Source organism: Tachyglossus aculeatus, chromosome X4 (assembly GCF_015852505.1).
Source record: "Tachyglossus aculeatus isolate mTacAcu1 chromosome X4, mTacAcu1.pri, whole genome shotgun sequence".
NCBI lineage: Eukaryota > Metazoa > Chordata > Mammalia > Monotremata > Tachyglossidae > Tachyglossus > Tachyglossus aculeatus.
In genome coordinates this window covers 39,765,289-39,779,321 of record NC_052098.1, presented here as the reverse complement: position 1 = coordinate 39,779,321, position 14,033 = coordinate 39,765,289, and the positions used below count along the sequence as shown (strand labels likewise).

General features: G+C 44.2%; 1 protein-coding gene across 1 annotated transcript in view; it reads left to right on the top strand.

Moving 5' to 3' along the window:
- Positions 1 to 11,287, top strand: part of SNX24 (sorting nexin 24) — a 153,230-nt gene extending 141,943 nt beyond the window's left edge. The window contains exons 4-7 of the mRNA XM_038769439.1: positions 1,664 to 1,758; positions 3,541 to 3,573; positions 4,053 to 4,117; positions 10,263 to 11,287. Of these exons, the coding sequence (XP_038625367.1) occupies positions 1,664 to 1,758; positions 3,541 to 3,573; positions 4,053 to 4,117; positions 10,263 to 10,333 (264 nt within the window). The 3' untranslated portion in view covers positions 10,334 to 11,287. The remainder of the gene's footprint in view (positions 1 to 1,663; positions 1,759 to 3,540; positions 3,574 to 4,052; positions 4,118 to 10,262) is intronic.
- Positions 11,288 to 14,033: the final 2,746 nt, after the last annotated feature.

Here is a 14,033-nt window from a genome sequence, read left to right as displayed (position 1 = left end):
GAATTCCTTTTTCGAGGGTGGCAGTACAGGGAAGGAGAACGTTTCCCCAAAAGGTTTTCTTCTCAAATTTGCAACATGTCTGGATGGTCAAGTAAACCAAAACTATTGTGGGGGTGGGGGGATGGGGGTGAGGGAGGTGTCATTTTATCCTGGTGCTTTTCATTCCTACATGGACAGACCCCCAGACCCCTCCCCCGCCGATGTTGTATTCAGGCCTAGAAAAGTCTAGCGTGATGATATGTAACATGGGAACTGCCTCACCTACTTAAACAGGAATAGACCCTGAAACACTACAACTTAAGGTGCCAGTGTGAGAAGAATGGCAGCTTTTCTGAAGAAAACTGAGGTGGAGAACAGGGCAGTGGAAAGAACAGGTCCCTCCATCACTCCAAGTAGCCAGAAAATGAAGGAGGAGGGCGGTTACGGTCACCGTTAGGCTACGTAATTGGCTCCTAATGCATGACCACCTTTGCTGGCCCCTTCTAAGCAGCCATAGCCAAGCCCTGCCTCTTTGTTTCTTAGGTCCAGAGGGTCAGGGAGACCTGTGGAAGGAAAAGCCCGAGAGCTGCTCCATTGTCACTGACCCAGTGGCAGAGCAGTCCACTGGTGCAACTGCTCTGGGACCTGGTGCCAGAGACCCCTTTTCAGGCATTAAAGGCCATCCACCTAGGCAGCAGGCTAAGAAGAGTGCCAGTAAAGGAAATGCCCAGAACACAGGCATCTGCCTAGAGAAGGAGAGAGCATGACGCTGTTCCTCTCAGCAACCTCTTTCCTTACACGGAGGTCACCGGAACCCACAGTGGAGTCGCTTTGCCCCCCCTTAGCAACCCTCTGGGATTTGACTACGCCCACAAATAGCAGCAATCGAGTCATTTGCTTCTGGAATGCTCTCCCAAGTGCTCAGCACAGTGCTCTGCATTCAGTAGGTGTTCAATAAATACGGTTGATTGATCACACATAAGTACCAGGGCAGGGGTAGGTATTCCCGAGACCAAGCAGAACTGAACTCCTCAGCCCCTTTCTCATCCACCACCCCAACTCTCACCAGCACCTTAAAAGCATAAAAGCACGTGACCAGTACTAGACTTGGCACTAATTCCTTTCCACAGTTTCAAAGCCCCCATTTCCAGGACACTCCCCCTAAGGCAAAGCCAAACCTTTGGGCTGGGCCTAACAGATACCTCATTTTTCCTGGTCATTATCAGTCACTGCCATCAAAAGTAGAATCCCAGTGACACAGTTCCAGAGCTCAATTTAGGAAAGAGGTACATGTTGAGAAAAAAGTGCAGACTGTTGATTTTAAAGAACCAGTGTGGACTTGGGCTTTCAGCAATGCTGCTAATGTACTTCAGAAGTATCTGGAGCCAGAAGAGGATCTCCACTCATTGTATATGTGTGTGATGGGCAGGGAGAATGGGAGTTGAACCACAGGCCACGCTGAACAAAATGGGAGCTAGTGAGCACTTTGGAAGTTCCTTCTGAGGCTGGGGTATCTGAAAGGGTGTTTGTTTATTAGTTTATAAGCTTGTGCAAAGGGAATGTGTACTGCTAGTGCTGTACTCTCCCAAGCACTTAGTACAGTTCCAGGCACTCAGTAAATATCGTTGATTGATTGTATCATAAGGGAATTTTCCCAAACCCTAACAATATTCTGTATCTGTAGGCTGTGATTTTAGAAAATGAAGAGCTTCCAAAAATATTTCTTGATTTCCTAAACGTGCGGCATTTGCCCTCTCTTCCAAAGGCAGAAAGTTGCGGGTAAGATTTCTTTTTATTTTTATTGGACACTATTGACAGTTTCTCTCTTGACCTGTGAATCGACAAAACAAACTTCTCGAGAAAATAGTACGTGAGTATTGATAGACATTCCATTCAGAATCTGATTAGGTGTGATTTAGCAACAGCAGAAGGTAATGTGGCAGTGCACATTGTCCTATTATATGTATGGGCAATGCAATAATAATTTATATATTTCTGTACATTAAAATTGTTGTATGTTTTTCTTGCATCACGTGTTTGGGCAAGAATTTGGTAGTAGGTTGTAATCTGCATTTACTTATGTATTTTTATAGGCAAGAAATTACTGCATGCTTAAGTTTAAGAGGATTGGTCATTTTTGCATGGAGTAAACCTACTTTTACAGAATCTCTGTGCATTTGAACAGCCCTAAAGATAATTCACACTTTAGCCAGCTAACACTAGGAGGGTTTAATATAATACATTTTGTCACAATTTAGCATTGGTTGGACTTGATGCAAAAGCATTAAGCTGAGCTGGTGCAGAGAGGAGCTCTCAGTGATCTGGAATCCAAGTGTTCCAACTTTTTATTTTCAGTATGGGGGTGAACTTGAGGATGAGGCTTTGAGGGGATGGAGGAGAAAGAGGAAAGAAAAGGTACTTACTCATATCACTCCTTCTCCAGTACTTTTCTGGTTCTCACCAAGCACTGGGGTTGGGCCCAAGATATTTCTTCCCCCCGGCAGCCTGCTATGAGGAAGAGCTGTCCACCCGATCTGCCCAGCCAGCCAGGGGATTCCCACTAAAGGTGGTACTCTGTGTTACTGTACCATTTTTCATCTGAACCAGCTGTTGCCATGGAAGTAACACAGTTTCATGAGTGAGAAAGCAGTGGAGAGTTGTGCGGCCCCATTGATGCCCCTGTGGCTCCACAGCACCACCCTCTGGCTCATCCCCAAGCTTCCTGGGCAGGCAGGTGGATGGCCCCTCTTCTAGGGGATTCCAGGTGGGGACAAGAGGAACCAATCCATCACAGCCAGCCCCAGTAAGGCTCGGAAAAGCAGCAGCTGTTGTGGCATCATCATCAGTGGCACTTATCGAGCACTTTCTATGTGCAAAGCACTGTACTGAGCGCTTGGGAAAATAGAACCCAACAGCAGCATCCTCATTTTCACTCTCCTCCTCCTGCTGCCAGCAGTGGGCAAGAGATGGCACCACCATCTTGGCTACCTCTAGTCCCTTTCCGGCTCCAAGGGGTGGAGCAGACTTGCTATGGCTACCCACCCTGCCAAAAAAGCCGCCCGTGGAATCAGCGCTTATGCTAGGAACTGCTCAATTGACATCTCCTGGCCAGGGTAGCTAGCAGCCCCAGGCTCCCTCCCTTACCCTGCCACTAGCCTGCTTGGATGCTGGGAACTGGCCCTGAGCTCCCCTGGTGGTCAGTAGGTTGAGTGGAAAAGCCCCAGATGCAATTGGTAAGTCAGGTGGACGTGCTAATGTCAGAGTTACTGGGGCAGACTGGGAGAGACCAAACTAGCGATTTGAGCTCCAAAAACATGACTCTTTTCTGAACAGGACAATTCCTTGTACTGTCAGATGAGCACTTGATGCTAGGTTTGTCACATGCAGATTCATGCACGTAATGACATTTTATGTATTTAATTTGTTATTCCCCAAATCTCTGGACAGAGTTCCGGTACGTATCTCTTACTTCACTGAATGGAGATTGCGGGTTTTGTTTTATTCTTTTTTCCCTGCTTTGCCTGACCCCCACGTGACTGTCTGTTTTTCCTTTTATTTCAGGTCATTCGATGAAACAGAATCAGAAGAGTCGAGGTGAGAGAGCTAACCGATGGCCATTGAGTGGTGTGTAAATCAGTGGTAGTGCTCTGTATTAATGGTTTACTTAAGTATTTTAAGAGCCATGTTTCACTTGGAAATCTTCCCAGGGCAATTGTTTTAACAAACTACAATTATATAAGAAAATGATCCTGAAGTTGTAGTAGGATAGATAGGGAAGAAGGGTTCCTTCATCATTTCATGAAATGGACAAAAAAATCATGGCTTGAGTAATGATAAGCAGTTTCCCAAAATCTTACTTAAGCCTATTTACAATACTAACTGCACTTGAGTTAAGAAAACCAGCAGGCATTGGCGTTCTGACCGCTACAATTCATTTTTCTTTTTGTCCACATAGTTGGACAAAGGAACCTCCTGACATTACTGTGCCGCAGTTTGATCACCTCAAAGCTAGTTTGTAGTGTTTTCTGTTTACTGTCCCTTGATGCTGACATTCATGTTCTTGACCTTTCTAGCAAACTGTCCCACCAGCCTGTGCTGCTGTTCCTAAGGGATCCATATGTCTTGCCTACAGCCAACGGTAATCAAACCTGTCATCTGTTAACAGCTCTTTACAGATCTGACCCTATACCACATAAACCATGTTTTTAATGTGGGCCTTGCAGAGTGCCATTGGTCTAGAGCCTAATGTTCAGACAATAAAGTCATTGTTCTTGGGTAAAAGATATGTAAAAACTTTATGTAGGGGAGGTCTTTCTTGAGAAGAGGTCATTTTTCTCTCTGTTCTAAAAATCGCCTGTGATTTCCAATCATTGACACACTTGTGTTTCTGTCTTTTCTTTTCCTGTTAATGACTGTTGACCGTGTTCTTCGTTTTGCTGACAGGGTTTGAACCGAAGCCCACAGTCATTTTTTGCATACAGTTCCATTCACCCAAAAGCAATAGTTTTTTTTCTCTCTAGCTGTGTTCTTGGATAACACTGGGGCTAGGTTCTCAGTCTCTCAATTTCTACAATTTCTAAAATGCATATTTTGATAAGTATTTAAGAACAGTACGTACCTGAAAATGGATAATATGATTTATGCCATCATTTTTAGCATGCAACTCCAACCCCAATTTTAAAGTCATATAAAAGTAACACCTTTCCATCTGATTCTCTGGAGCTAGGGGCCCAGGAGCTGGCTTCTGTCATGGAAGTAGGTGTGCATCTGCCTCAGTTATTGAAATGCTGACTCGGTGCTCCCCAGCCACATGGTCATCCCAGAGCTGCTTTCTGATGGGGGGCACAGGGATCTAGCCAGAACTGATGCCTTAAAGGTGCTTCACGAGACCTGATCTGGCCTGAAGGTGCCCCAAAGAGGGACAAGTCTGATTGTTGCCAGTTTGGGGAACCCTAGGGAATCATACCAGCCCCTTGTTTGGCAATGGGCCCAGCCCAGTCTAGGCTGGATACCCGTGGGGCCACCTGAAGGCCGTAGCAGGCCAAGCTAAATAAGACTCAGGGACTGTTAAATCTGCCCACCCCTAAAATCACCACTCTTCTTTTCAGACTCGGGGCAGCAACTACAGTGGCACTAGGATGGCCATTGCTGTACAATAGGAGCCCTGGCCTTGCCCCGAAATGGCACTTCAAGAGGACACTGGGTAGGCAGATTATGCAGGTGGGAGATTAAAGCTCAGTAATTTACCTTATTCACTGAATCCTGCAGATTCCTATACATATTAGGGCAGCTTTCACCCCTTGGCTTCCACTGGACATTTGGCTCGGCCCACTTATGACTTGAATTTAGGACCAGATTACAATGGAAAAGCATTTCGACTCGCTGCCACTAATCTGGATTCTGAATTGTAGGCAGCCCGGGCTGAAGTATGACTGCTGGGATCTTAACTAACAGCCAGCCGTTGGACTCCCACACACCTAATTGGCTGCCTCTCAGTTTTAGCAGTCAATCAATAATGGTATTTATTGAGCGTTTACTGTGTGCAGAACACTGTACAGAAACTTCTTACCTTTAGTTTTGAAGCAGTCACCTCATTCCCTACCTCCCCTTGCTGCTCTCTTGCTACAACCCAGCCCACACACTTCGATCCTCTAATGCCAACTTACTCACCGTACATCAATCTCATCTGTCTTGCTGCCGACCTCTCGCCCATGTCCCGCCTCTGGCCTGGAACAAACTCTTCATATCCAAGAATTACTTTCCCCACATTCAAAGCCTTATTGAAGGCACATCTCCTCCAAGAGGCCTTCCCTAAGCCCTCCTTTCCTCTTCTCCCACTCTCTTGCATTTAGATTTGCACCCTTTATTCAACCCTCCCTCAGCATTTATTTACATATCTGTAATTTATATATTTTAAAGCCTGTCTCCCCCTCTAGACTGTAAGCTCGGTGTGGGCAGGGAGCAGGTCTATCATCTGTATTATATTGTACTCTTCCAAATGCTTAGTACAGTGGTCTGCACCCAGGAAGCACTCAATGAATATGATCGATTGATACTAAGTGCTTTTGGAAAGTACAATCCAATAGAGTTGGTAGACACGTTCCCTGCCAATCAGGAGCTTATAGCCTAGAGGGGGAGACAGACATCAAAATAAACTATGGATAAGTATATAAGTGCTGTGGAGTAATCAGCACAGATTATCACAGTACCCTGGGGAAAACGATGTGGAAAATGAAAGTTCTTGGTTTCATGATGGCTGCATAGCCATGTGTGCTCTTGAACTTGAGCTGCACATCGGGTCACGGCTTTCTATTAGCCTCACTCCTGTCTGAGTACCAGGGTGCTGTTGCTGCGGTAGATGCCTTGCTGAAATAGACTTCATCTCAGTCATTTGCCTCGAACTAACCTGGGTGACTTTGCATGGCCATGCCCGGTATCCAGTATCATGGAGAAACACCCCTGTGTTGTTTATATCAGGGACTGTCGAGCAAGTTTGCTCCTGTTTCATCAGGGCCATCATGCTGCTGCTGCAGAGGTCCTTGTGGATGCCTTTGTTCTCCAGACACTCAATGTTGAATTGCTTTGGCACCGGAAGGCCACTTTGCAACACGCCAGTGGTATAGTCGATGGAAATTTGGAGTGCTCTGCCACACTATGAGATGCCACTGTTTGGATCGTGGCCGTGTTCAGGATTTTCTTCTTTAGTCTGCAAGGTGGAAGATGGTGTTTGTGAGCACGAGATGGTAAATGGGCAATATTCATTCACCAAAAGTCAGACATTGCTTTGGCATTTGCCAATCCCATGCAGCCCAGTGACTTTCTTCCCTTTGTGAGTACCCCTTGCAACTCTTGCTTTAAAATTGCCCATTGGAATCAGTTTACCCAATGATGGTACTCTTTTCAGTGAGCTTATCTAGGTGTCTTAGAACTGTCTTTTGTCTTCATCTCAATTCAGTACTGTGGGGGCATAAGTTCTTATGATGATGGTCAAGGGCTTTTGTTTAAACAAGAAACGGAGGGTCACAACCATTCTCCTCCCACTGCACTTTTATTGGACAGCCAGGAAGCTTGGCACCAGCTCCTGGGTGTGGCCAGAACTGTGGAGTCAGGAAGGAGTGCTTACGTACATATCTTTAAGGACATATCATAAGTTACTTATTTCTATTAATGCCTGTCTCCCCCTCTAGACTGTAAGCTCATACTGGGCAGGGAACATGTCTGCTAACTCGAATTGCATTCTCCCAAGTGCTTAGGACAGTGCTATGCACATAGCAAGTGCTCAGTAAATACCATCAATTGACAAGATTAGACTGCATCTCATTAGTTTCCATTACCAACAGTATTCTAATCGGGTTTCTTTCCGGATTGGCCAACTGCATGCTCCTGGAATCACAGCAAGGCATAGTGGACAAGATTTCTACAGCCCATTAGGCACAGGAAAAGTGCAGGAAGAACTACCAAGATATACACACATATATGGCTTTGTGTATTTGAATACCTACCAAGTAAAATGCTCTGCATTAAGCACCTGGGAAAGAACAACACATAGAAGAGACATGTTAAGGGGGACTGGCATAAAAATATTTACAGCTAGAGTAATTCATTCAATTGTGTTTATTGAGTGCTTACTGTGCGCAAAGCACTGTGCTAATGAAAATAAGTAGTTGAATGTACAATTGAAAAAACACCTATGCCAGCACTGAAGATGGGTATAAATAAACCTTATGACCATAGACTTTGCAAAAGCATTTGATACCAGCTGTAGATCTGGACTCTGGAAATTACTTAGCATATCTGAGCACCTCGAAAAGTTCACTAAGAGTCTGAAACTAGTTCATGACAAGATGGCTGGCTTTGTCAGAGCCAGGGGAGTGCCCTGGCTGATCCATTCTCCATCACCAGTGGGGTAAAGCAGGGATGTGTGGAGGGTTCAATCCTGCTCAATTTAATCTACATAACTATACTGGAAGATGCAACACAGGACCCTGATGGAGGTGTTAGAATACATTCCCACACCTCTGGGGGACTGTTCCAACTCCAACGGGAAGAAGCGTGGCCCTTCACTTCCCTGCCCCTCAGCTTCCTCACCTATAAAATGGGGGTTCAATGCTTGTTCTCCCTCCTGCTTGAATTCCTTGGGAAAACCAAAGCAAAACACATACACAAAGAGGATAACCTGAATGCTTTTTGGCTTGAACAGAGGGTCTTTTCCTAAATTTGGTTGGGAAGATAGCCAAACAACAAATCCCGGCTCTGCCAATGTGGGACATGTGTCCCAATGTGGGACAGAGACCACGTCTTCCCCGATTAGCGGGCACCAGTCTTTTTTGCCCCTTCCTGAAGTAATGCCTTTACCTCAGAAGTTTGCTGTGTTCTCCCAGTAAAAGTGACTTTTGCCCTAAAACCGTTTAGCACATTCCAATATAAGGTTGTCCTAATCATTTTTAGTCCAGTGAGAAATCTTCTTAATAGGGATGAATTACCTCCCTCTACCATGGGTTCCGAAACCTGAAACTCTCATTTGATAGCGCCCCACCCCGACTCTGCACAGTTATCATTTTCATGGATCAAGCCCAACACTCAGGTGTCTTAATTTGCTTAATTTCAACCTTTAGCTAACATCAGACCAACATCTACGCAACTTCATTTTATTCAACAAATAACTCGACTAATACCATTAGTGTCTCATCCCATATGTTTTTAACATTGTAGCTGGCCCAGCAGAAAAAAAAAGGCTTTTGATGTTTTCAGAATCTAACTGCTAGTGAAATGTTTCTGTTCATTCACACTTTTGTGTTCACCTGTCTCCTGGCAAGTTTGTGAGATTACCCTGGCAGAGAAAACGGGATGTGGAAGTATCTTCTCAGACATATTAAACCCAAAGTATCAGTAGACCAACTCATCCTACATCTGTCAGTAATTGTATATAATAATAATGGCATTTATTAAGCACTTACTATGTGCAAAGCACTGTTCTAAGTGCTGGGGAGGTTACTAGATGATCAGGTTGTCCCACTTGGGGCTCACAGTCTTAATCCCCATTTTACAGATGAGGTAACTGAGGCACAGAGAAGTTAAGTGACTTGCCCAAAGTCACACAGCTGACAATTGGCAGAGCCGGGATTTGTTGTTTGGCTATCTTCCCAACCAAATTTAGGAGAAGACCCTCTGTTCAGGCCAAAAAGCATTCAGGTTATCCTCTTTGTGTATGTGTTTTGCTTTGATTTTCCCAAGGAATTCAAAATTGCTGAACTCCTGCTCTAGATCAAATATTTCACATAATACAGTGGGATCGTAGCTTTTACCCAATGCTCAGAAATTAGGTGTGGCTAAAAGGTACTGGTTTTAAAAAAACTTTTGCAAATGACCTTTCAGTCACAGTTGGAGACTCTGAAGATAAGGACACTAAAAAATATAAGTCACTCTGGTGTTTTAAATAGTGGTGAGGGTGTATAAATTTGGCTGTATAAATTTGAGGGAAAAATGAATGACTGATACAAGGTTTTTCAGATCTGGTGGTTTTAAGAGGTCCCATCATTTTCAATCTCCAAGCAGTAAACATTAAAGCTTGATGTCTCAATATGGCCGGGGTCGCTGAGGCCATTTCTTAACCTTTAAGGGCATATATCCTTTCTGTCTTTGAAGTGACTATTAGTTCTCATGATCAAGTGATCAGTTTATATTTTATCTGGCCTGGTAACTTTAATGTGGAAAAATATAACCTTTATCCCTGAGCTTCCTTTGCATCTGGGCTGAGAACATGGTTGCTTTTTCAAGTCTGACAGGTTGACTTTTGAAGGAAATTTGCCCTTTTAAGTCAGCAATGTGGAATACCATCTTATTGCTCTCAAGAAGCCAGGCTGGTGGTCCAAGCATCCTCGAGACGACCTGGCCTAAATGCCACTGTAAACAACAATGGAAAAACTGCAGTGAAGTATTCCCAGTAGAAATCTTGGAATTCTTTCAAGTCTATTGAGATTTTGTTAGAAATTGAATTGTCAGTGTAATCCATCTTCCTTGCGAGAAAAGATCCAGATAAAGCGCTGGAGCCCGGCAGCAGTAAGTATTAGAACATCCCTTTAAATCAAATAAGCTACAAATCGAGCAGCACATTCATGAAGGACCTAGTGGTATACTAAAGTGGCATTAGTGCTGAAACAGCATTGCTAATAACACATCCTAAACATGAATGCAGTTTCTTAAATTATAGTATGTCTTACCTTGCTGTGGTCTATATTGCACTGCCGGTCATAAGAAAGCCATTTTTCTTTTTTGTTTTTCAGATGATTTTCCCAACGTAGTTATTGAAGGAGTTCTCCATGGGGTTTTTTATCCTCATCCACAGGCTAGGTAGAAATCCTGTGGGGCCAAAGGAAGCCGAAGCAAGTTTCAAAGTCATAGTCAAGAAATCAGCATCAACCTCATTACCAAACCCCTGTGACCTACCAGCTCAGCAGGAAAAGCTTGGTCCCAACTAATTCCAGGCAGTGGGTGTTTCTGTTCAAATGGGGCTTGTCCCAAATTCTAGTGGTGGGAGGAACATTCTAATGGTGGGAGGTGGGCATAGCTGACCGTGCAAGAGCACAGAAAAAAAAGAGCCCCCACCCCCCACCTAATATTGCTCGTATGATGTGGCAAAATAGTCTGTTTCAGTAACATCATGCTAAAGGAGTCATACACTGAACACTAATACTACTAACTGAGGTAGATAAGCTTTTCTAACCTCCTTCTGTAATGGATTTAACTTAAACTAGCCCTTAGTACTGTACAACTTTTCCCAGTTTCGTCCATCGCTGGCAGTGGGTACAGCGGAAGGGCTGGCTCCGAAGAGAATCATTACGAGGACACTGCAGTAAATAAATGAAAAGGGAACGGAGGAAGTGATTGGGCTGGAAATGTTTAATGCCTCAGAAATATTGTGGAATTCTAAACTTACCATTCCTATCTTTGTGACACCTGCTTGGTGGTCTTTAGGTGTTTCAGTTAGAAATCACTTTCATTCATGCTTCTTCAAATGGGTGGGTACTGAGCTCCCCTGTGGCATTATATATAGAAGCAATTTTAACACTGAAATCATGCGGACCTCACTCTGTGATTACTTCTAATCATTGTCTCGAAATCTCTGCCCACTCCCCACAGCACGCCTTCTAAAATGGGGGTTTTGAAAAAAATATATATATACACGCCCCTGAGGGGAAGACAAGCAGGATTAACAAAATCCTATCAGCCTGAAATAATGGAGCACTCACTAATTGCTTGTGTATAACTGGATATTGGGCTGTAAAATAAACTGAAATACAAGAATATATTTGCAGCAGTGTTCTACTTGACAATCGAGAAGTCACAAAATTACCTCTCATTCGATTTGAAGCTGTGCACTCATTTCTGAATGTACCCACCCATTCGGGATCCCACTTCCCTCCCACACCACTGCTGCTTTTACGCAGCCTCAAGTAGGGAGTTTTGAGGGAACAACTCTACATAATCTATCATTGGTATAGATTGAGCACCTACTGTGTTGCAGAGCTTTGTACTAAGTGCTTGGGAAAGTACAATACGAGTGCTTAGTACAGTGCTTCGCTCAATAAATACAATTGAATGAGTTGGCAGGCCCGATTTCTGCCCACAGGGAGTTACAGTAGCCATGTTGGGGAAAAGTTGCTTCTTCATTAATTCAATCGTATATCGAGTGCTTATTGTATGCAAAGCACTGTACTAAGTACTTGGGAGAGTACAATGCAACAATAAACAGACATTCCCTGCCCACAAAGAACTTACAGTCTGGAAGGCTGTGCTTCTCACATGACTGTTTTCCCAGGTGGGCTATATCCAATAGGTCAGCTAGGGGCCACTTTGAGAATGACTTAGCCACTTTCCCTGGTGAACTACAGGACCATTTTCAACCCAGTTCTGCCTCTGACTGTCACAATTCCGCAGCACTAAGAGTTCGCAGCGACCAAGTCAGGGACACACTGGCATGGATTCTGACATGGTTTGCCCTATTGGCTACAGTGAGGCAAATCCTGCGGGGCAGGAACTCTGGACTTATACATGATACTAGAAGGGAGGTAGGAATCTCATCACCATTAGTTTAAGCCTCTCTCCTCATGGATAGTATTCACGTATTAGCAACCCTGAAAGAAGCCTGCATGTTCTCCTACTTGAGAAGCTTAGGGGTGGCAAAATAACAATACGTTATGATTACTACAGGTAACATATATTTTAGGCACAAGGTCCTGCCATAAGCACTGGAGTCAAACCATGAAAAACAAATTCAAACGTGGTCCCTGGCCCACAAAAGCCTTGCAATCTGAGTGGAAGGCAGAAAACAATAAGAATATAATCCAATCAACAATAACCACAGGTTAAAACTCATCAAATTTATCAAAAGTACAGTATACTGCTTTGGAAGGGATAGTCTTTGGGGTAGCTTTGCCCTAAGCATATAGTCCCTTTTTATGGCATTTGTTAAGCACTATGTGCCCGGCACTGTACTAAGCATTGAGATAGATACAGGATAATCAGGTTGAACATAATCTCTGTCCCACATGGGGCTCACAGTCTTAATCCCCATTTTACAGATGAGGTAACTGGCACAGAGAAGCGAAGTCATTTGCTAAGTGAAGTCAAGTGCTTAGTACAGTGCTCTACACACAGTAAGCACTCAAATATGATTGAATGAATTTGCCCACAGTCACACAGCAGACAAGTGGTGGAGCCAGGATTAGAACACAGGTCCTTCCTACTCCCAGGCCTGTGTTCTATCCACTCCCCATGTTCAACTTACTATATGTATATGTATATATATATATATATATATATAAAGGAGCTTCTGCCTCCCCTGCACTCCTCTCGTCATCAAGCAGCAGGATGGGGACAGGCTGGACCCTCAAACCACACCCTATCATGGCTTGCCTTCCTCATGCTAGTGTGTAAGCCTTATTCCCTCATTCTGTCTTCCATCTTCTTCCTAAACTTAAAAACCATAACCAAATGATTCCTTTTCCTTCTCTTGAAAAGATCATTTCACTTCCTCAAATTTTTCCTCATAGGTTTATTTTCCAATCTTTTGACCACTATTGTGGCGCAGGTAAACTCTTACCCGAATTCCCTATTTTCCAGCTTTAACTGTGGAGCTAGAGTGACCAAAAATCCAGTTACCTTAGGCGGGATGGAGACAGGGTCTGGTCAAAGACAGGAGGTAGGGCTAGAGGAGGGAGGTGAAAAGTGGAAAAAGGGGGGTAGAAGAAAAAGAATGAAGGAAAGGGACAAAAGGAGGCAAGACTTGTCTCCTGCTGACCTGTGGTTCATGTGTTAATAATAATAATTAATAATTGTGGTACGTAAGTGTTTACTCTGTGCCAGGAACTCCACTAAGCATTGGGGTGGATACAAGCCTGTCCCTATCCTGCATGGTGCTCACAGTCTTAATCCCCATTTTACAGATGAGGTAACTGAGGCGCAGAGATGTGAAGTAACTTGCCCAAGGCCACACAGCAGATAAGTGGCAGGCTCAGGATTAGAACCCATGACCATCTGACTCCCAGGCCCGTGCTCCATCCAGTAGGCCATGCTGCTTCTACTACGCCAAGTACCATAACACCTCTCTATGGATTAGTCCTCCCATGGCCAGTCCCTTCCCATCATATATTTGCGCCATTTGTTTTCTGCCCCAGGCTTGCCATTCCAAAGTTTATCAAGTGCCAACTGGCACGTGGGCAAGATAGTTGTGAGCGTAGGTACCTTTAATTTGCTCATGTGTTGGCCAGGATCTAAGCTCTTGCATCTACAGTTGTATGAGAGACCGTGCCATAACAAAATTGTTTTCATTTTAAACTCCTGTTTCATCATCATCAATCGTATTTATTGAGCGCTTACTGTGTGCAGAGCACTGTACTAAGTGCTTGGGAAGTACAATTTGGCAACATATAGAGACAGTCCCTACCCAACAGTGGGCTCACATGCTCCCTTGGCCTTCCAATAATTTCTCCTTTGGGACTCAGAGTGCCTGTTCCTTCTCAGGTCAAGGATTTCTCCAGCTGTTTAAAGGCCAA